Source organism: Heptranchias perlo, chromosome 1 (assembly GCF_035084215.1).
Source record: "Heptranchias perlo isolate sHepPer1 chromosome 1, sHepPer1.hap1, whole genome shotgun sequence".
NCBI classification, from domain to species: Eukaryota; Metazoa; Chordata; class Chondrichthyes; order Hexanchiformes; family Hexanchidae; genus Heptranchias; species Heptranchias perlo.
This window is the reverse complement of record NC_090325.1, coordinates 165,056,696-165,081,388: the sequence shown is the minus strand read 5'-3', so window position 1 is coordinate 165,081,388 and position 24,693 is coordinate 165,056,696. Positions and strand designations below refer to the sequence as shown.

At 41.1% G+C, this 24,693-nt stretch overlaps 1 protein-coding gene across 10 annotated transcripts in view; it reads right to left on the bottom strand.

Annotated features, from left to right (window-relative positions):
- Positions 1 to 24,693, bottom strand: part of afg2a (AFG2 AAA ATPase homolog A) — a 553,942-nt gene that overhangs the window by 384,074 nt on the left and 145,175 nt on the right. For all 10 annotated transcript variants that reach the window (XM_067993427.1, XM_067993439.1, XM_067993450.1 and 7 more), the window contains exon 14: positions 4,933 to 5,059. In XM_067993427.1, the coding sequence (XP_067849528.1) occupies positions 4,933 to 5,059 (127 nt within the window). The remainder of the gene's footprint in view (positions 1 to 4,932; positions 5,060 to 24,693) is intronic.

Sequence of the window (24,693 nt, the reverse complement as noted above, 5' to 3'; positions counted from 1 at the left end):
CCATCGTTCAAGAGGCTGAAATATTAATATGGGTCATGACATACCAATCCATCAGTACTCTGTTTGAGTATATAATATATTTTATAATTTCCGAATCACAAAGGTCACATAACAGAACCTTTTTTTTCCTGGTTTAACGTGAAACAATGTGGAATTTGTTAGAGCTGGTTTGTACCTAGCAATCTGAAGTAGGTAGCTTTTGAGTTAGTATTTCGAGAAAGTTATATTGCATTCAAGCGTTTCATGATTCATTTTTATCCCCCCACACTTACTGGACATTGAAAAAGTTACATAAACCTGTTTCATACATAAAAGATGGTGGTAACCATATTCGTATCTGGTACAGCCAAACACTAACATCTCATCGATATTAAATTTTGGAGTCCAATCCAGTCAGAGGCTTTATCTTTTGTGTCCCCCTCCAATTCTCTCTCATCCTCAAGGGACTGACATGCTGGGTATGTTTACAAGGATGCCTATCGTCCCCTGATACCCCAGCCAAAGAGCCATCCCTCACAGAAGCCCTGGACAGTGATGACCAACAGACTATTGAATTGTGGTGGGGTGGTGGGGGCAGTATAACTGAGCCTGATCCTGCTTTCACTTGACTTTGAGTTACATTTTCCAGCAGGGGTTGCTGGATAATGATTAACAGCAGCATGTCTGGCTGATTTTCTCCAAGCCCCAGGCACTGGAGTCCAACCGCCACCTTGACTGGGATGAGTTAACTCAGCATAGACAGTGATCAAATCTGGTCTGTATAGTTCAGCAGCACACCAGGCAATATGCTCATTCATTCAGCCTTCAAGTTAATTGATTTACAGTTTTCATGGAAAAATGAATGGAATTGCAAAACTCAATCCCCAAAGCACTGCTAAAAATCCCAGAATCCCATGGAATAAAAACAGGATTTGACTTCTTCAGTCATGATAAACCAGTGACCCTAATTATAAACGAATGGAATTGTGGAATGCATTCCCCAAAATACGCAATCTCATGAAATAAAACTGGAATTTAACTTATTTAGTCACCATAATGCAGCGGCACTGTGAGAACTGTCAGACATTTTAGGCTGTTAAAAGGTTGGCCCAGGGTACACATCATACACTCAGTGGGGAATCTCTGTGGCCACTCTTGGCTCAACATAGAGTAGACACGCATCAATATCGCTGACAGGCGTCAGCTGTTGCCTACATTATGTTCTACACAGATTCTCACAGGTTAGTTGTAATGTTCTGTGGCTTTCTGGGTTAAGGGCAGTTATTCCAGCCTTTTAGCAAAGCCTGATCTGTAAAATCACAAAGCATAACTACTTAGTTTGTACAACAATATTGTATAATGTGCAAGCAAAAAAAGATTTGTGCAACAGATTAAAACTACAGTAGATTATACAAATGCAAAGAAACTGATTCCACAACAAAATATTTAATCTCACAGATGAGAGACCAGTAGAAGGGGTGCTCCAATTGGTCTCAATGCCCCTGGACTAGGGATGAGAGGGAAATAAAAAATATTAACTAGGGCTCCTGTTCTTGATCACTTTCCAGCAGCCTCTGCTGTAAGTGCACATGTATGCACATCAGGTGAAGATGGGAGATAGCCTTGCATGAGTGAACAGCTGTCAACGTTCACTAGGCCTAGCCTTATACAGAGGGCGGGTGGCACATGTGCAGCCTTATCCCAGCAACAAACATTGGTGGGGTTGCTAAAAATATTCACCATTTTCTAGAAATGACCTTGCCTCCCATGTGAGTTCCAAAGGAGAAGTGACAAGTGGAAATCTTTGTGTCCCATGTAATTCTACTTACACCATGAAACAGTTGACAAATACTAAAATTTAGATCCAATTTTTGGTAAGTGATCCAGAGATTGATGACATAATGTATCAGTTTTGTCAGTGTGCTATGCGCCATGGCCTAGTAAGGTCCAGTTTCTCTTGTTGATTCCGCATTAATTGAGCTTCTGACCTCAGGCCTGCAGGGTTCTAATTGCGCATCAAAACACCTGTGCTCAAAGTGCATGTTTGTAGACATCGATTGAGGATAGAGAGGAGTTCAACTGTGACGTCCCTGCAGTCAAACAGCCTGCTAGAACCCATCATCTGCAGCAACTTACATTTCTATAATACTTCTCACATACAGAAAAATGTCTCAAAACACTTTTCAGGATGGTGTAAAACAGCAGACACTTAACACGAGGGACAAAGGCTCACACATGAAGAATAGCAACTTGGGTTGCTACTCTGTGGAATCACCAAGAGCTGGTAACTTCAGCTGAGAAAATTTGCGGGGGGGAAGCCTGGGGTATAAAGAGGATATAACATGTGTATATTTGTAAATTCCCCATTTTAAAATGTCCATAAATTTTCATAACCCCTCTACGCTGCCCTATATTACCCTAACAAGTCCATGCATCATCTTTACATTCATTTACAACATAGGTATGGTATCTTTCACAAACAAATACAGTATGTAACAGATTACCAGAGCACCTCTGTGCTCTATGTAAAAACATTACCATTTACCAACACAAACATAACCTGCAACTTACTGAAGATTAACATCAATGGAGCCCAGACAAACTCAAATGCAAAAAAAGGGTAATCTGAAAAACATATCCTCTCCAACTGTCCCCCCTCTCCCCCCCATTGCCCACTGAAATGAAAATCACTCCAACCCCCCACTGAAATGAAAATGGGCCTTGATCCAGTACAGACCAGTGGTTAAGTGCACTGCTCAATTTGACAAAGATCCATACGGACCAGAAATGTTCCAGGCTTGCTCCCTGGTATGTGTTGAGTTAGGACAGAAGCTAGAGAAAAGAGGAATATATGGCAGGCCTCCAGCTCTCTATTGCTATACAGAGACTCCTGCTGAAAAGTACATGTTTGCAGACATCGGCTGAGGACAGGGTCGGGCCCCATTCTGATGTCTCCCATGGTCAAATTGCTTGTACAGCTCAGTAATACACTCACTGTCAAGGCTCACACCTGAAGAATGGCTACTTGAGCAAAGTACTGAAGGATTAGCACAGTTGCAACTGTACCCCAATGTGACTGACTGCCTTCAGGAGAGGAAGAGAAAAAGAGAAAAAGCCAGTATACACTGAACAATGAACTAGTACTAGCTGGTCTTGGTCTGCCATCTACACCATATTCCATGAAGTATATTTGGTTTACCATAGACATCACTCTTTTTGTTGTCCACTCTCCTTAAGGACTGCGGTTGTATTTCAACACTGCAATTACAAACTACTGGTAAATATTAATTACAATGGTTGAATTTATTCTATGAGTGTGCCATGTTAAGAAAGATTCAGAGCATTTTTTTCTAATTTAGTTCAGAATATTCATTTTCCTGCCTCCGGGAGCTGAAAGAAAACATGATCAGGTCTGTTGTTGCTCAGAAAGTTGGATTGAAACATTCATTACCAAATAGCCACGTGCAGTTTTAGGAAATGGCTTCAACAACCCTATCTACTGTATATCAAAACAGTCCTTAAACTCTAAAATTGCTCAGTGTCTTTCAGATTTTTGCAACATTAAAAATATTTTTATACCTTTTGTTTGATTTTAGAAGCAGTTATATGCCTATTGTATCCAAGCTACTCACTTAGAGAACTCCTTACACCACAGACTTACTTCAAGAGCAAGGTGACATGTAAATGCAGACTATAAATCAATCCAATTAACTGAATTGACTGTTGGACAATTTGCATACATTTGGGCAAAATTGAGTGAAATCAAAATACATTTTGAAGCTATACTTTCACACAGTGTCCTAGTACTCCATTTCCCTTATGGTCTATGTATATGGTGACTGTAGGGAGAAGGTATCCAAATGAAACATGTGTTTTTCTGGTAGTCACGTGAAAGAATTGTTGTTCATCTAGAGTACGTTTATCTGGCGATCTAGAGAGGTTGTTAAAAAGAACATAGGACATTCTGCCCATTGAAGCTTATCCCTTTAGTAATCTAACTTTCTTATAGCATCCAACTGCATTGTGAACGGTCTTTATGTTTTTTGCCTCTACAACCCCATGCAGTGCATTATTCCAAATATTTGTCATTTGGGAGGAATAATCTCATTAGTCCAGGGAGGCACTTCTCACCAGCTTTATTTGCATGTTACTCCCCTGACTTTGGAATAGGAAGGGTGTAAAGAGGCTTAATCAGATTCAATGCTCTTCCCAAAAGCATAACATAGATATGACTCCAGAATGAATCTGTGGTGCTAGCAGTGTTTTAGGACTCACAGACACTCATCTCTCCAGCTGGGGCAGATTGTATTGTGGCTGCAGTATCAGCATAGTGGAAACACAGACCAAGAAGGGACAACGGCCACATCATTGTTCCAGAATAGGATATGTAATGATGGCATTCTTGCAATTCTTTCTGCCCAGTTAACTGTCCTCCTCTTCCTGTTGGACTTGATTACGGGATCCGGAGCCTACTGTAACGTGTTCAATATAGATAACACTAAATAAAAGTTACAGCATTTGCGTAAACGCCATAATGAAATGTTTCAATTATACCTTACCATTAAACGCAACAACCAATCCGTTTATAGTACTGTCTTTAGCAGGTATACAGAATGTGTACTACAATAGGGGAAGATTTGGATTCACCATTTGAGAGGAGGGAGGGGAAATGGGGTCAGAAAAAAAATGCTTCATATCAGAAGTCACTGTATTTTAGAGAGCCTCATAAATGGGAGATGCTGCATTTTTAAGACTTTTCCTTTGCAGTAATTGCAGTGAAATATGAAGAAGCAAATCATAGTACAGGATACATGGGTATAAACATCAGTCATTAGAAAAGAAATGGACTGCCCAATGCACTGCATACATTATGACGTCAACATATTCATATTACACTAAATTTGGAATGAATAACAGAAATAAACATTCAGCAGAGAAACCAGTAGTCCTTACCTTGTCTATCATATCTGGCCTGTTAGTGGCAGCCAAGATAGTCACATTATGGAGTTGTTCAATACCATCCATTTCAGTCAGCAACTGTGCAAGGACTCGGTCAGCCACATTCCCAGCACCAGCAGAGCTAAACCAAAACACAGGATCAGAATGTTTTCCACACAACTGTGGAAAAAACCTCATGAAATACAATACACTGAACTCACAACAAAACAGTAGACAAGTTTTTTTTAAGAAAGAAATATAAATCAGTTGCGTTTGAGTTTTTACTTAGAATTTTACAACACAGAAACAAGCCAATCGGCCCAACAGGTCTATGCTGGTGTGTATGCTCCACACAAGCCTCCTCCCATCTTATTTCATCTCACCCTATCAACATATCCTTCTATTTCTTTCTCCCTCATGTACATATCTAAATTCCCCATAAATTTATCTATGCTCTTCGCTTCAACCACTCCATGTGGTAGTGAGTTCCACATTCTCACCAGTAAATAAGTTTCTCCTGAATTCCTTATTAATGGCTATCTTATACTTATGGCCCCTAGTTTTGGACTCCCTCACAAGTGGAAGCATCTTTCTACATCTACCCTATCAAACCCCTTCATAATTTTAAAGACCTTTATCAGGTCATAGTATCATGGTAGGTACAGCACAGGAGGAGGCTATTCGGTCCATCTTGACCCAGCCTGTTCAGTCTTTCATGATAGTTGTACCCTCTCAGTTTCTGACTAGTTCTGCTGTTGGTGAGCTCTTGTCTCCTCTAGTAGCTGTTACTTATGGTGCATCTTACAGCAAAACACTGAAACATCAGCTGTTGGAAAAAAAAATGTAATAGTGTACACAATTCATAAATGGCATAAGGGCAGAAAAATGTTTCATTGTCATTTAATCCCTTGCAATAAGTGTCCCTGTGTCAGTATTTGAAAAAACAGTACTTTTTTCAGGGATTAGGAAATGTTCTTTTGCTCTATTCATGGATTCAGCCCGAACTTGGTAACATTAATGTACAAAAACATTTTGCACCTGGTTCAGAAGTGGAATAAGATGTAGGTTCTGAAAGCTACAAAGTATTTCAGAGTGCAAAAATCCAAAATGTATTTGTGAAGAAAAAAAATTGATCTCAGCCAAATATAACTAAAATTAAATTTATTTGAGGCAAACATTTTTTAGATTTTACCAATGGCAGGATTGCTTGTGCTCCAGTCACATTTGAAAAACTCCATCTGCATGTACTGAATTGAACATCTCTACTTAATGGATTTCTTTGTAACTACGTGAATAATATATATCTAACAAAGTTAATGGAACGGAGAATAAAGGGACTGCTCTACAACATTTTAATATAATGTACTGCACATGCTTAATCATAGAATGAAATGGCACAGAAGGAGGTCATTCAGTTCATCGTGCCTGTGCCAGTTCTTTGAAAGAGCTATCCAATTAGTACCATTCCCCTGCCCTTTCCCCATAGACCAGCAAATTTTTCCCCTTCAAGTATTTACCCAAATCCCTTTTGAAAGTTATTGAATATTATACCTGCTTCCACTTCCCTTTCAGACATTGCTTTGCAGATCATTAAAAAAATTCTCCTCATCTCGCCTCTGGTTCTTCTGTCTTAAATCTGTGCCGTCTGGTTACTGACCCTTCTGCCACTGGAAATAGTTTCTTCCTATTTACTTTACCAAAACCCTTCATGATTTTAAACACCTCTATTAAATCTCCCCTTAACTTTCTCTGCTCTAAGGAGAGCAACCCCAGCTTCTCTAATTTCTCCACGTAACTGAAATCCCGCATCCCTGGTACCATTCTAGTGAATCTCCTCTTCACCCTCTCTAAAGCGCTGACATCCTTCCTAAAGTGTGGTGCCCAAAATTGGATACAATACTTAGCTGGGGCTTAACTTGTGATTGATGAAGGTTTAGCATAACTTCCTTGCTTTTGTACTCTATGCCTCTGTTTATAAAGCCAAGGATCCCGTATGCTTTTTTAACAGCCTTCTCAACTTGTCCTGCCACCTTCAAAGATTTGTGTACGTACAACCCCCAGATCTCTCTGTTCCTGCACCCCCTTTAAAACTGTATCATTTAGTTTACATTGGGCTCGATATTAGGAGGCGGGTTGGCAGTGGGGGGTTGGCAGGGCACGTGGGTAACGCGCCCAGTGAATTCGGGGTGCTCCTCACGCGATCGCAGCCCAATTGAAGGCTTTGGCTTCCGGGTTTTGCGCTGGAAAGCTGCGCAGCGGGCGGACTGCGCACCCGCATCATAGGCTGTCAGCTGGAGGAGCCCTATTTAAAGGGGCAGTCCTCCACTGACTGATGCTGCAGAAAGGAGCCAACATTACAGCACGGAGCAGCCCATGGGGAAGGCTGCTCCCAGGTTTAATGATGCCTCACTCCAGGTCCTACTGGATGGGGTGAGGAGGAGGGGGAGGACAGAGATCTTCTCCCTGGCAGGCAGGCGGAAGTGGCCTGCCTCTGCCACCACGAAGGCTTGGCTCGAGGTGGCAGAGGAGGTCACCAGCACCACCAACATATCATGCACCTGCATACAGTGCAGGAGGCGCTTCAATGACCTAAGTAGTACACTTACTCATTCCCCTACACTCCGTCTGCCATATCACCACCCCCACCCCACATCTCCTTCTGCACTGCCAACACTACTCTATCACATCACTCCTCACGCCCACTCAAAGCGCATTCTCATCTTACCTGCACTTACTTACCTCGTCAGTACTCATCCCACCACTACCACTCAACCCAATCCTCATACAATCTCATGGCTCTGTCTCATACTCACCCTCTCATGTATCTCTTTCACGGTCAGCCTCAGCCAACCTGCCACTACCTGTGCTGCAGCCACAGGGCATGCATCACGTATGTGTAGTAGCAAGCGTAAGGCAAACGTGTCGTGAGCATGAAGGGCATGCACAAGGGTGTTTGAGGGTTTGTCATGGTTTTTACTTATATTTGATTTCTGATCAACTCATATTACATATTATACTATCACCACTACTGCCACGTCTTTGCAAATCTTGTCTGGTTAGTGCAATAATGCCCTTTCCTGAGGATCACCATAAAGCCCCACAACTGATGCCACCCATTGTGTCACTGCAGAGTGGGTGTAGGTGTACTTGCAGGGCTCTTTTGTGCAGATGACTGAGAGACGCCGGCGATGTCCCCGGTGGCACCCTTGAAGGATGCAGAGGAGAAGTTGTTGAGGGCAGTGGTGACTTTGACAGCGACAGGTAAGAAGATGGTGCTCGGGCCAGCCGGGAGCAGCTCGGCATGAAGGAGGCTGCAGGTGTCCACGACTACATGTCGAGTGACTCTGAGCCTCCATGTGCACTGCTGCTCAGAGAGGTCCAGGAAGCTGAGCCTCGGTCTGTAGACACACTGGCGAGGGTAGTGCCTTCTGCGACGCATCTCTTTCTGCGGTTGCCCTCCCTCCTGCTGTGCAGGTGGATGTGTCACAGCACTGTGTTGTGGGGCTCCACGTGTCAGAGGTGGACGGTGTGGCCGGCGAGGCTGGTGATGCTGTTCGTTCTCCGAGGAGGTCATGACTGCAGCTATGGCAGTCCCCATCCGGAAGATGTATGTTTGAGGGGGTCCGCAAGGTAGGTAAATGTGTCTGCACACCGGAGTTGAGGTTCCAAGTTGGTGAATTTTATTGTTAGGAGGAGGGTGGTGGAGGCCAAACTTTGTCCAAAGTGACAGAGTGGCCTCCTGCAATGAGTGAGGGTCTCCCCACCCCCAACCTGTCAAATGGACCTTTGCAGCTGTCACAGGCTGGTGGCTGCAACACGTCCATTTCAACTGGGAGTATTTCCCCAGTGGGGGAAACACGCTCAGTTGAGATGAAAATCCCACCCCTCCTAAAATATCCTACAAATCAGGTCTGCTAACGACCTGAACTATCACATTAATTGCCTTAAGTGGGATCCCACCAGCTTTAATTGCTGGTGGGAGTCCCGCATGTGGGGGCTGCGCACGCATCACTGGGGAACCCGGAAGTGGGAGGGTTGGAGCCGGCTCCAGACCCGCCCCGGGAATCCCCGATTTTCGGAGCCCCCCGCCACAAACCCGCTGGCTCGGATGTCCAAAAATCGAGCCCATTGTCTCTGTTCATTCTTCCTACCAAAATGCATCACTTTACACTTCTTTGCATTAAATTGCATCTGTCATGAGTCTGCACATTTCACCAGTCTGTCTATGTCCTCCCGAAGTCTGTTACTTTCTTCCTCATAGTTTACTACATTTCCGAATTTCACGTCATCTGCAAACTTTGAAATTATGCCCTGTAAACCCAAGTCCATGTCATTAATATACATCAAAAAGAGCAATGGTCCTAATACCGACCCCTGGGGAACATCACTGTAAATTTCCCTCCAGTCTGAAAAACAACTGTTTACCACTACTCTCTGCTTTCTGTCTCGTAGCCAATTTCGTATCCACACTGCCACTGCCCCTTTAATTCCATGTGCTTCCATTTTGCTAACAAGTCTATTATGTGGTACTTTATCAAACATCTTTTCAAAGTCCATATACACATCAACTGCATTACCCTCGTCAACCCTCTCCGTTACTTCATCAAAGAACTCAATCAAGTTAGCCAAACACGATTTGCCTTTAACAAATCCATGCTGGCTTTCATTTATTAACCCATATTTTTTCAAATGCCAATTAATTTTGTTCTGGATTATTGTCTCAAAGTTTCCCCACAACCGACATTAGGCTGACTGGCTTGTAGTTGCTGGGTTTATCCCTTTCCCCTTTTTCAAACAGTCCTCTGGCACCACTCCCATATCTAAGGAGGATTGGAAGATTGTGGCCAGAGCCTCTGCAATTTCCCCCCTAACTTCCCTCAGCAACCTAGGTTACATCCCTTCTGGACCGGGTGACTTTTCTACTTTGAATGCTGCCAACCTTTTAAGTACCTCCTCTTTATCTATTTTTATCCTATCCAATTTCTCTACTACCTCTTCCTTTACTGTGACAATGACAGCATCTTCTTCTTTAGTGAAGACAGATGCAAAGTACTCATTTAGTACCTCAGCCATGCTCTCTGCCTCCACAAGAAGATCTCGATTTTGAACCCTAATCGGCCCCACCCTTCCTTTGACTGCCCTTTCACTATTTATGTTTCTGAAAGACATTTGGGTTCCCTTTTATATAATCCGCTAATCTATCCTCATACATTCTCTTTGCCTTTCTTATTTCCTTTTTCCGTTCCCCTCTGTACTTTCTGTAATCTGCTTGGTTCTCTATTGTATTATGAGCCTAACATTTATCATAAGCCTCCTTTATCTGTTTCATTTTAATCTCTACATCTTTAGTCATCAAGGGAGCTCTAGCGTTGGATGCCCTTCCTTTCCCCCTCGTGGGAATGTGTCTAGTCTGTACCTGAACTATCTCCTCTTTGAAGGCCTCCTATTGCTCATTTACTGTTTTACCTGCCAGCCTTTGATTCTAATCCACCTGGGCCAGGTCCCTTTTCAATTCACTGAAATTAGCCCTCCTCCAGTTGAGTATTTTCACATTTGATTGTTCCTTGTCCTTTCCCATAACTACTCGAAACCTAATAATATTAGCATGCACTTTGTGTCCATTTTACACTTCACTTCCTAAGTAACAATAGATTACTGGATTGTGTAACAATACTATCTGTCATGCCTAGGTAGCCCTGGTAAGTATTCATACCTTACAGTATAAGGTGCGAATACTTACCATTGTACTTACCTTCCAGTCCTCCCAAGGTTAGGGCATGGTGGGTGCGGCGCAGAGGAGGAAATAAAGAATGAGGGACAAATTTTGCGAAGTGGGAAGGGATAGGGCATGTATATGGGAGTGACAGATCGGGTGGAAGTAAGAGAGGCAGGTGAGGAGGAGGTGATGAAAAGGGAGTCACCAAAGGTTGCAGGCTACATTTTGTTCGCACCAGCTACCAGAAAACGCAGCCTCTTGTCCCAGTGGCAACCTTCCCTATTTGCTTCTTACCTTCCTTACCAAATATCTCAGCAACAACACAATAAATTACCTTTTGGTAAAAAACTTTAAATTCAGGACTTTATTCAGAACCTATTTCCAAACTTGAATAATGATATGCCCCATCCAGATTTTAAACATTGTTTTTGAAACTAAACTATAAATATAAAATGAGTTTTTTAAGCATTTAAAATGCATTACAAAGTATAAACATCCTGCCTTGAAATTTGGCATAAAGTTTCATTTATCACACAGGTAACTTGTTGTGAACAACCCCTTGAATATAATAACCTACATTGTTTTCTCCCCCCAAAAAGCAAACTTAGAGAAATTTGAAGATTACGTGCTTTTAAAGAAAAAAAAGTCTGGTTACTAATCAGATCCTAAAAGTGGTTTCCCTGGGATTTTTCATTTTTGGACATTTCTAATATTATACCACAGCAGAGAAAGGTATGGGGCTTACAAGCAGCAAGTCCTGGGGTGTGAATGAACAGTCTTGCTGGCAAAATTCTAGAAGTTCCATTCACAGGTTCAGTCAACTCAATACAAACTGGGAATACCTTAATGCAAGCGATGTATTAGAATCATAACTAGTGAATGCAGTACAAGCTTTTTGACCCAATGCTTCAAGGACCCCACAAGGAGTGGCTCGTATCTAGATCATGTTCTTACAAGCAATCACAAATGCATCCATAATGTGAAGATAGTTGAACCTCTAGAAATAAATGAAACTTTTTGCCAAATTTCAAGGCTTAATGTGAAGATAGATGATTCTTTAGAGATTAGAGACCACAATATGATTACACATTTATTATCAGTAGTCAGCACCAGTAAGTGCCAGGACTAAAATATGCATGACTTTAAGAAAAGAAAAATTTGGAGGAATGATAGATGAACTAAAAGAGATTAAATGGCAATCACTGCTGAAAGATATCTGAATTGAGGGAAAAGGGAACATTTTAAAAACAATGTTAAGTTTGCAAGATAAATATATATTGAAGAAAAAGTAAATATGGTAAATCAAAAATCAAAGAATAGGTTAATTAAAACAGAAATTAAAAAAAACTAAACAGAACCAACATGGAGAAAGATGGAAAAGAATTAAAAGGGATATAAGAATTTGCTAAAACGGGCATTAGAATTGCAAAGTAGAGCCTAGAGATGAATGGAGAATAAAAGTATTAAGCAGAATACTAAAAAGTTCTTCCGGTATCAAAACAATAAAACAGCTGTTAGAGAGGAAGTTCAAACTACAGAAGATAAACATGCCAGTGAAGCTAAAAATGTACTTTTTGCAGTATTGAATGAATATTAGTACAAATAGCTCAAATCACAGTAATAACATTTTCATGTGTAATGGACAATTGCTACAAATTACATTCTGTTGACAGACAGTGCTAAGCTGGCTAACCCAACTGTATTTATGTACCATATAACAGGATTTGTTTCCTGGTGAGATGAATGTTCCCTGTGCACCAGCATAACTCATCATCATTAAATAGCACAATAGTTACTAATTACACTGAGTATATTGTTATTGAGTTTCTGCTCATGAGAAGATGATAAAGACAACTGAAGGCTACACAAAATGAAATCTAGTCCTTTGATAAGTGATCCCTCTCTCACTTCCAGCATCCAATTCCTATCTTCCCACACCCTATTCCAACTTGTCTTGTCTCTCTCCATTGTGGCAATACCACTGTGGTCAGAACTCCTCTGAACTTGCCTCTCAGGCTATGGTGAATGCAAGGGTCTTATAACGTGATAATTTATTTTTCATATGAATTCAGTTTTTGTCCCATATATAACATTTCAGACACAACAAAATTGCTTGCAATTATCATACTTTCATAGGCATGATAGATCAATTATAAATAACAACACAGTCTTCATCCAATAGGGCCACAAGGAGAAATAAAGCCAGAATTTTAGAAATTGCAACGGGACATACCTTAGAATATGATGCTATACATTATAATTTCAATATATAAATAATGTTTGGGAATTTGGAAAGGGGTTATTAAGCCTTGAGATGAGATGAACAGAATACATTGCTCCATCTCCCTCTATACCTGATTATATGGCACTTGCTTAAGAGCATATTCAATCTTTGTCAGAAGTCTCTCAAGCAAATTGATAGGATGGGGTAACTATTTCTATGGGAACCAAAGGGCGAGAGAGCATATGCTGATTAGTTATTTGGGAATTAACTAGAAAAAGCAAAAACAAAATACCACATAAAAATCAGAATAGCCCCAGAACAATTTGGACTCATGGTACGAAACAAGATTTGTAACAGTCCTATGATGTTGGTTCCTACTCTACCTCATAGATCATGGTAAGTCTACAGCTAAGTAGTGATATCAAGCTACCCAAAGTTCTCATTGTTTTCTGATTTTATTTTAAACAATCCTTGTTTTTCCAATTAGCTCCTTCATAGATTACTTGGAAACATCTATTCCAGGCAGCAACATCTAGGATGGGCATGGCGAGGTGACATCAGTCAGTGATATCTCCAGCAGAGAATGGTGACCTCTGTCAGCCTTATTGGGATCAGTTTTTTTCAGTTTTACAGACAGTGTTCCTCCTCTCCAAGTTTCCACTGGAAAACAGAAATTCCTATTCAGCAAGCAGATGGTCTAAAAAGGTTTCCTCAAGTTAGATGTCACTCCAGTAAGTGCACTCCATAATGATGCTTCAAATTAATGCTTGCAGAGATCGACACAACAGCCACATAGGTAAAAATTATAATCAGAATTTTTGTTTACATGCTTCCTCCATGAAGCCTTGGGAACATCCATTACAAACTGCCATTACAGAGCTAAATTCCTGAGGTAACATCAAGGAACAAGGAAACCGGTTTAAAATATCTGTCCACAGAAAAGGAATCTCTCTGCCTGATTCACAGGGGAGATTATAGAGTAGAAATTACTGTTAAATGTTCATACAATAACATAGTTAAGACAGTCATATCAAATTCTTCTCTCTGCTATTTTAATGAATACTGTAATTTCCACCCTATTAACTAAAAGCAAGTAACTTGTCCTTTTAAAATCCCCATCACCTTGTCACCCATTTTATTACAGGTGGGCTCTTTAATTGAATCTTATTGCTAGAGAATACATTTCAAGTCAATAGACACCAAACTGTCTCAAATATTGCAGTTGGATAATTAAAGGCTCCAAAAAGAAATTAAGTGTTGCTACTGAAGGTTGATGAAATAAGTGAATTTTTCCAGCTGCTTAATCAAAAGTGCTTAAGAAAGAATCTGAATTTATACAGTGTCTTATCATATCCTTAGGACATCCCAAAGCAAGGCTAGCATTTATTGTCCATCTCTCATTGTCCTCAGGCGGTGCTGGTGAGCCTTCTTCTTGAACTGCTAAAATCGTTATGGCAATGGTGCTCCCACGTAGTATTAGGTAGCGAATTCCAGGGTTTTGACCCAGCGACAATGAAGGAACTGCAATATGTGTCCAAGTCAGGATGGTGTGTGACTTGGAGGGAAACCTGTAGGTGATGGCTTTCCCATGATCCTGCTGCTCTTGTTGGTAGAAATTGCATGACTGAGAGGTGCCACCAAAATAAGTTTGACAAGTTACTGCACCACATACTTTAGATCGTACATACTGCAACAATGGTGGTGGCAGGGGCACTGATCAAGCAGCCTGTTCTGTCCTCGATGGTGTTGAGCTTCTTGAGTGTTGTTGCAGCTGCACCTATCCAAGTGAGTGGCAAGTGTTCCATTATATTCCTAACTTGAGCCTTGTACATGGTGGTCAGGCTTTGAGAAGTCAGGAGAGGAGACAATCAGCACAGAGTACCCAGCTTCTGCCTTGTTCTTGTAGCCATATTGTTGATATGGTGGTGTTAGTTGAGGGAAAAATGTTGACCAGAATATGAAGAGGATTCCATGCACATTTTCAATAATGCCATTGGATCTTTTCCATCCACCTTAGCAGGCAGACAGGGCCTCCATTTAACATCTCCTCCAAAAGATAGCACCTCCAACAATACAACACAATTTTAGCTGAGACCAAAAAACTACGTTTACCAATTTCCTCTTGGCTCAGTAATGGCCACTAACTGCCCCAGTCAGAGCAGCAAAGTCGGGTGGGTGCCTCTGCAGCAATTCTACATGCGTGGGCCAGCCGCCTTGATTATTTACGTGACCCAGTCCCTGGAATTTAAGGAGGGATCAATGCCCTCTGCTGCAGGCAGCTAGGAGTCCTGCTCCATCTTACGTACAACAGAACAGAACTCAGGAATATCGGGGCCCATATTTTTTAAGGGACCTGTATGGCACAGCCCCATTTGAGAGCTCAGTTCAAGTCCAGCCCCAATTAATGGGATGAAAGTCTCTTTGTTCTGCCAGCTGTAAGAGTTCCACCTGAAATGAGTTTGGGTAGCCTCAACCCTGGTCTTAGTGGGAGTGGATACAAAACTGCTAATGCACAGAAAACATAAAGATGGCAAATGTGCGAACTGGAATAATTCACACAGTAGGATACTTCAATCACCAGCTTTTAAATCCCCTCACTCAACCCAGACCTGTGCCCATCTATCAAAAATTACCAGCACAACTAGGTGCAGTAATACTCAACTGCCAATATAGCTCTCTGCACGTACATATAAGAACTGAGTAACCTTAAATTATATCTTAGCTCATTCTGATATGCAAATTCTGTTGATGACACCAAAGAAAAGTTAAAACAAAAAAAATTTATATAACGTCATGCACAATCCCAAGCAAATACAATAGAAATCTTTGTATTTTCTTACATAGGATTACAGCGTACCAATCTGTGATCAACTGATGTGCATTTATACACCTTTCCTCCATCCAATTGCAAGTTTTTATTTAAGTATCAAAGTTTTTTTCTTGGCTTTTTTTGATTTTGAAATGATCCATACTGTTCCAATGTTGTGGCAAAATACTGTTCAAACTGTGACATAACCCATCATTAAAGGATTACGGCAGGAAACTGTACTTTTGAAACTTTCTGAAAAACACCATTCTTCAGTGTCAAAGATTGCAACAGCACAGCAATCCCAGAGTGACAAAGGTTCCTGAAATGTCTAGAGTTCTTCTAGCAGACTCCCACACATAGCCCAGAGTCATGCTGCTCACTTAGACTGGAAGGTATTATTGAGTCTGACATTTGTGTCAGGGCTGCACAGCAGAAAACTGTCAACGAGGCACTCCTGCCAACTCAATCTTTTCAATTCTGCTACCATGATCGTAATTAACTGTCACGCTGCTTTATTTCCTCCATTTGCTGATTCCAGTGAAATATGGCTTGGCAGTTCGAGGCTTTCCATGGTATTCAGCTCTCCTTCATTAGGAGCAGGAAATGGTATACATCTTCCTTAAGCATTAAAACTCTCAAATCAACAGCCAATGACAAATAATTGAATCTTTTTTGTTAAATCAAAATAAAATGACAGTCTAAAAAGCATACTGGTATGATAAAACACCATAAACTATCACCTTGGAGTATAATCATTAATTATTCTACTAAAGTAAGGGCAGTTCCCTCTGCTATTTATACTTGAAAAAAATATATATTGGACACTAAAGCACAGCCTTTACAACGTCATAGAGGTATACATTCCTCCATTTGGTAATTTAAGCAGAAATGTCTCTATGAGCTAAAGCAAATCAAGGAAACCCACTTTATACTCAAATTGACTTTTTCACTAACATCAGTAAACGGAGAAAAATAGACCCCACCGTGTTAAAGTTATCTTTATGGTAGGTATAAAATCTGTTCACATTTTGATTTAGTAGTGACAACCTAAATTCATAACAGATTAAATGAGACAAAGTGAGAGAAATCAGTATGTGGCCAGTTTACTTCGACATGTTTTATTATTGACTTACTTTATCCCAGTCACTAATTGGAGCTGCACATTAGAGGAACCTGATGATTTACAGAAGTCTTCTAAAATCTACATTAAACACTTCTCTACCAGTCAATGGGTTAGGGTGATTCAGGGATTCCAAAGGAAAAATGCACTCTGTGAAAATTGTCGATACAGAAAAACTTCCGTGACATCTGGTATGTAAATGAAATCTGCAGTCTTGACATTTAACACCAAGCACAAAAGGTAAAATCCTAATATTGGAAATCATAAATAAAAATACATAATGCTGGAAATGCACAGCAAGTCAGTCAGCAGCTGAAAGAGAAAGTTAGGTTAATATTTTGAGTGTGACACTTCTCCAGAACTCCACTTGAAATGTTAACCTGCCTTTCTCTTTCAGGTGCTGACTGATCTGTTGTGCTTTTCCAGCATTTTTTTTTACAGCAGCCATCTGTTTGCCCTTTCAGGTGGATGTAAAAGATCCCATGTCACTATTCGAAGAACAGCAAGGGAATTCTCCCTGGTGTCCTGATCAATATTAATCCTTCAACTAACATCACTATAACATGTTATCTATTTCTGTTTGTGGAACCTTGCTGTGCACAAGTTGGCTGCTGTGTTTCCCTACATAACAACAATGACTACAGTTCAAAAATACTTAATTAGCTGCTGTAAAGCACTTTGGTACATCCCGAGGGTGCTATATAAATGCAAGTTCTTTCTATTTTGCCACAAACAAAATATAACAGCAAGTTTGGCAGCTAGTTTCAGTATTAGTGCATGACTAATTTGACAATCTTATTAATTACTTAGTCAGTAAATTGTCCTTTGCCATCACGTCATTTCAATCACAAAATTGTTGAAACTCAACAAATGTGTTGCCATAGCATTAACAGCTTTGTGTAGACTTCATGTAAATTGATCTAGCTTGATCTAAAATACAGATATGTGTTAAGTAAGAAGTGTTTTACTTAAGTAAATATAAATTTGTATTGGCATAACTATTAAACAGACGGCACTATATATTGTACCCACTTTATATTGGTTCATTATTTGAGAAAAAAGTCTCATTTCAGCCGTGGACCATGATTAGAATCACCAATTCTAATTTTCTTATCGTATAGTAAAGCTGTAATCAGTTTTTGCCAGCATACAAATCAAACACTTCACAGAGCTGGCAGTGAATGTGTTGTGCTCCTTCAAAGGCCTATTGGGTAAACACACTGGCCAGTGCAGTCCCATGCCATACAGATGGCATCAGGTTCTATGGGCAGTCTGTGCTGCTAGCTGATTTCAGCCAAACTAGCAGTTTAGTTGTTACAATTGGCCTCAAGTGCCCTACAGCTTGGTGTAGGAAAAATTAGCCAGGATTCCCACATCCTGATCATTATCCAGTGATTGTTGCTGGAAAGTGTGCATGTCAGAAGCGAATACAATGGGACTCTGCTCCGTGTTGAAATCGCCTGCTGACAATCGCTGTCTAGATTCACATACAAATAATGACCAGATAGGCTTGGTAAAGAGAATTGCTGGCACCTATAGAACCATACGTTCGCAAGAGTCAGGGCCTTTAAGGGAGGTGGGAAGGAAAATGAGAAGAAGAAGCATTCATGTTTTCTTTGCTTTTTTAAAAAAAAGCTAGTTAGTGTGAGCACAAAGTTAAGAGAGTAAATAATCTGTGTAGAAGAAAAATTTCACCTTTTGCACCTGCCACATTTTGAAATTTTCACCTATTTGGCCTAGAAGGAATTTCCAGGTTAATTAATATTATGATCGTGTCATGAAGTTAAATTTGGGACTAAGCTTTTAACTCTCAGGAACACACATACTATCTGGGATGTTGATTAGGTCCATTAGCTGTAGTGTTAGCTGAAATATTTAACAGAACTGTTAACTGTATACTCACAATATCATATCAATTTTAAGACAATGGGGTGGGTCATTAGCACATTTCAGAGAAGTTCACACCTATAATACAATAAGAGAGCCATATATCCAAGTTTGCCGATGATACAAAGATTGGTAGCATAGTAAATAGTGTAGACGGGAGCATAAAATTACAAAGAGACATTGATAGATCACGGGCCCAATATTATGAGGGAGGCGGGTTGCCAGCGGGGGGGTCGACTGGGCGCGTGGGTAACCCGCCCAGTAAAATCGGTGGGTTCCGCACGCGATCGTAAGTAAATTGAAGCCATTTATCTTGGCTTCCGGGTTTCGCGCTGGAAAGCTGCGCAGCGGGCGGACTGCGCACCCGCATCATAGGCTGTCAGCTGGAGGAGCCCTATTTAAAGGGGCAATCCTCCAATGACTGATGCTACTGAAAGGAGCCAAAATTACAGCATGGAGCAGCCCAGGGGGAAGGCTGCTCCCAGGTTTAATGATGCCTCACTCCAGGTCCTACTGGATGGGGTGAGGAGGATGGGGAGGACAGAGATCTTCTCCCCGGCAGATGGGAGGAAGTGGCCTGCCTCAGCCACCATGAAGGCCTGGCTTGAGGTGGCAGAGGAGGTCACCAGCACCACTAACATATCACGCACCCGCATACAGTGCAGGAGGCGCTTCAATGACCTAAGTAGGTCAGCCGAAGTGAGTACACTTACTCATTCCCCTACGCTCCATCTGCCACATCACCGCCCCCACCCCACATCTCCTTCTGCACTGCCAACACTACTCTATCACATCACTCCTCACACCCACTCAAAGCTCATCCTCATCTTACCTGCACTTACTCACCTCGCCAGTACTCATCCCACCACTACCACTCAACCCGATCCACATACAATTTCATGGCTCTGTCTCATACTCACCCTCTCATGTATCTCTTTCACGGCCAGCCTCACCCCACCTGCCACTACCTGTGCTGCAGCCACAGGGCATTTAGCACGTGTGCATAGTAGGAAGTGTAAGGCAAATGTGCCGTGAGCATGAAGGGGATGCACAAGGGTGTTTGAGGGTTTGTCATGGTTTTTACTCATATTTCGATTTCTGATCAACTCACATTACATATTATATTGTCAACACTACTGCCACGTCTTGGCCATTCTTGACTGGCTTGTGCAATAATGCCCTTTCATGAGGTTCTTCATGAACACCCTTGATGCCACCCATTGGGTCACCCTACAGTGGGTGTATGTATAGTTGGACGACTACTTTGTGTAGGTACCTGTTGTGCAGCACTGTGTTGTGCAGCTCCACGTGGCGGAGGTGGACGGCATGCCTAGCGAGGCTAGTGATGTTGCTTGTCCTCCAATGGAGTGATGAATGCAGCAATGGGGACCCCCCCCCCCACCACCAATCCTAACGGTGGGTGTGTGAGGGGGCCCACAAAGTAGATAAATGTGTTTGGACAGCAGAGTTTAGGGTCTGATTTAATAATTTGGAGTGTGGAGACAACGGTGTGGCAGGCAAAACTTTGTCTGAGGTGACAGAGTGCCCTGCTGCAATGAATAAGGGTTTACCCCGCACCTGTTAAATGGACCTTTCCAGCTGCCACTGGCTGCTGGCTGCAACACGTCTGTTTAAATAGGGAGTGTTTCCCCCAGCATGGGAAACACACTCTGGGTAGTCCAAAATCCGAATCCTCCTAAAATCTCCAACTAATGAGGTCTGTCAACGACCTCAAGTACCCAGATAATGATCTTAAGTGGGATCCTGCCGGCTTTGATTACCGGTGGGAGTCCCGCATGTGGGGGCTGCGTGCGCGCCAATTCGCGTCATTGGGGAACGCGGAAGTGGGCGGGTTGGAGCCGGGCTCCGGACCCGCTCCGGGAATCCCCAATTTTCGGCGCCCCCCCGCCACAAACGCACCCACTCAGCCATCTGAAAATTGACCCCTAAGTAAGTGAGCAAAACTGTGGCAGGTGGATTTCAACGCAGGTAGGTGTGAGGTCATCCATTTTGGACCAAAAGGGATAGATCCAAGTATTTTTTAAAATGGTGAAAAGCTAGAAACAGTGAAGGTCCAAAGAGGTTTAGGGGTCCATGTACTCAGATCACTAAAATGTAGTAGTCAGCTACAAAAAAAAAATCAAAAAGGCTAATGGAGTGTTAGCCTTTGTAACTAGAGGACTAGAATATAAAGGGAGGAAGTTTTGCTACAACTATACAAAGCCCTAGTTAGACCATGTCTGGACGACAGTGTACAGTTGTGGGCACCACACCTTAGAAAGGATATATTGGCCTTGGAAGGAGTGCAGTGCAGCTTCACCAGAATGTTACCAGGGCTCCAAGGGTTAAATTATGAGGAGAGATTACATAAACTAGGCTTATATTCCCTGGAATATAAAAGGTTAAGGGGTGATTTGATTGAAGTTTATGGATTTTGAAAGGAATTGATAGGGTAGATAGAGAGAAACTTTATCCGCTGGTGGGGTAGTCTAGGACAAGGGGACATAACCATAAAATCAGAGCCAGGCCATTCAGCAAAGGGTGGTAGAAGTGTGGAACTCTCTCCCACCAAAAGCAGTAGATGCTAGCTCAATTAATCATTTTAAATCTGAGATCAATAGATTTTTGCTAGCCAAGAGTATTAAGGGATATGGAGCTAAGACGGGTGGATGGAGTTAGGATACAGATCAGCCATGATTTAATTAAATGGCAAAACAGACTCGAGGGGCTGAGTGGCCTACTCCTCTTCCTATGTTGTTGGATTGGTTTCAATCATTAAACAGAAGAGGCCTAGCTAAACAGACAATATAATTATCATAGCTCTCACACTGGAGGAGGGAGGTTTCTGATCCAAGGTGGTAGGCTTGATTGGCAGTTCAGTAAGCCAATCCTCATTACAGAGCTGAAGGAGGGGTCAAATGTTAAGCTTTTAGCTTCCCAACTTGGTGTGGAAATAAGGCAGTTTCAAGCAGGTTTGAGTTTTAAACAGTCAGTGATGCAGGAAGGCATTAAGAGACTCGGTCGAGGCACAAACGTAATAAGAAAAATTAGTGCCAGCTACTTTCGGGGATTGCTAATCTATGAAGTGAGTTTAGTCAATCAACAAGGGTAGAGTGGTGTACCTTGTTATTTTCCATATTATGAGGAACAATATGAAATAGATTTAATTTAATTAAAAACTGAATTCTGTTCATTCATATAATGCAAGATAATTTGCTGGCTTACAATAAGCCTTCTATCAATCCGCCTTTCAAAAAATAGAAGAATTGTACATAGCAGCACGCGCAAGATCACAGATTCCAGTACACACAAGGAGGGGCCTTATTGTTATGGCCCCCAGGTCACATCACAATGTAACTAGGTATTGGGTAGTAAAGTTCCAGATCATAGTGTAGCAATATCTTCTTACAGGAATGATGAGTGACACTGGTCCCAAGAGAGTATCTAATACAGACCTGAAATTTATTAACACTGTCCAGGAACTCAAAAGAAACTGATTCATTTATTTTGTATGGAGTAAATCAGTTGGTAAGCATGTGTATCTGTGCCAGAGAGAGACAGAGAAAGGTAGAAAGAAAGTGAAAGCAAGAGACAGAGAGAGAATGAGAGAGAGACAGAAAGAAGGAAAAATAAATTGCATGACTGTATGTAAGCATGTATAGACATATGTAAAGGGGTACATACTGAATACTATTCATTCAAAGGGCAACTCCACAGATTTTCTCATATAATGGAAAAACCTTTGCTATTTTAAATGGTGATGGATTTTAGAAAGTGTTTGTTAAAAATTCATAACTTAATGCATTCAAAAAATTAAAACAAATGTTTCTTGGAATAAATTAGAAGTTAAAACTATGCGTGGTTAAATTTAGTTCATACTTGAAATGGATCCAGGGTGGCGGGAGTAGGGTTGGGAGGGGGGATGGGTAGAGAAAGAGAGCAACTCAAGCAGCTGTGCGCTTAAATTTGATCTGGAACATCCTGTGCTCTGAATCCCATGACTGCTAGTTATCTTAGTTCACCTGTCTCAGTTAGGCAAGTTTTGGCAATTTTGGTCTGGGCTAATGAATGAAAAGATGGAAAGAAGTGTGTAGAATGTTAAAACATTAAGAGGAGGGAATTTTAAAGGAAAACATTGAATGCACACTGCTGCTTGCTATGTAACTTTTTAAAAAAAAATATAAGGAAACACATTTTTGTCAGATCTTTGTTGAAATACATTTGTTTCATGTGAACTTCACTGACCCACGGTCAAGCAAATGACAAATTTTACCAATTAGAAATAAAGGTGTACCACAAATCTAAGCCCAGTAGCATTTGAAATTGTTTTCAGTGTCATCTGAGCATGATTTCTTCAGGACACAACGAATTAAACATCCTAAAGAAATCAAAACTTCAACATCAAAAACAAGAAAAGCTTTGAAATTATTCACAAACTCTCTTACACCATTACAAACACACAAAAATAGCAAAAACAGCTAATAAAAACAAGTTTAAAAAAAAGGTAAAATACTAAGCTTCAACTTGTTAAATTTTGAGTAGTACCCCCATCAGTTTTTATCACCCTACATGTTAAACATTTCAGGAGAAACACTTCTGTCCAGTCTGCCATCAGTTGGCTGCTTCTGATTCTATTTTCTGATATTACTGGGAATAACTACAATTAACATATACATGTGCCTAACTGTCCACTTACTTAAAAGTAGATTTTATTTGAATGCAGGTAACAGTCTGAGCTACAAATCAGTTAGCTCTAATCTGACATGAATACAAGTGTGCATGCCTCAATGGGTCACAGAATTTTGCAATGTACACAGAAGCAGGTGCTTCCATACATCACAAAAAAAAGGTGTTTGCAAAGGTCATTACCTGGAAGCAACAGTCTGCAGAGATGGTGCATTTTTTAACTAAATTCGATGCGGTCACACATTCCTACTGTGCAAAATCAGCTTAAAAAACAAATGGTTTCCAATGACTGTCTTGTCTGAATTCCCACCCCATTTAGTTTCAGATTAATTTTATGGGAACTGGGCCTCTTATTTCACTATCCATCTGGTAGCAATTTCACAAAGGAATGCTTGTATGTGTCGCCCTATTTCTGTCACTGTTATGAAGACAGATGTTTCATCTGTATCATCTGTAAGGACTGCATTCTCTTCTGCCGCCAAAAAAAATCCTCCCTGGTGAATCCTAGTGCAGTTTTTGAAAATAAATGATGAAATTAGATGCTAGTAGTAATCATTATTAATTTCAAGCTTCTTTTGCACACTATATAAGCTTAGAAAGAAATCAAAAATTGACACTTGCATTTTGATTTTTATGGGTTATATTTTTAATCTTTATTTTTGTAATTTGTTCCTCTATTTTCTGCTTTCCTTCACTAAAACCCTCAATGCCATAGTCCTCAGCCAGTTCAATCTACTTTAGACACAGTCCCATGATCACAAGAAAAACGCATGAGTTGCCCAAGAAAGAAAACCCCTCCCCACCCCAGCCAGTTAGAAAGAAGAAAGAACTTGCATTTATAAGCACCTTTCATGCCCTCAGGATGTCCCAAAGTGCTTTACAGCCAATGAACTAATTTTGAAGTATAGTCACTGTTCTAACATCAGGAAGCACAGCAGCCAATTTGCACACAGTAAGGTCCCACAAACAGCAAGATAAATGACAATTTAATCTGTTTTAATTTGTTCAATGAGGGATAAATATTGGCCAGGACATCAGGAGCACTCATCTTTGAACAGTGCCATGGGATCTTTTACTTCCACCTGAGAGTGTCACCTTAGATTATGAGCTTAAGTTCTGGACTGGGGCTTAAACCCACAGCTTTCTGACTCAGAGGCAAGAGTACTACCACTGAGCCACTTTATTTCTTCATCCCCAAATGCTTCAAAAGACTGTTTTCTCATTTGTAAAAGAAATCCAATGCTGGATTTTAATTCAAGTTTTTAGCAAAGCTGATGTTCGTGACATAGATTTACTGTTTTGTCTTCAAATTTTGATTTGAGAAAAGTACTTCC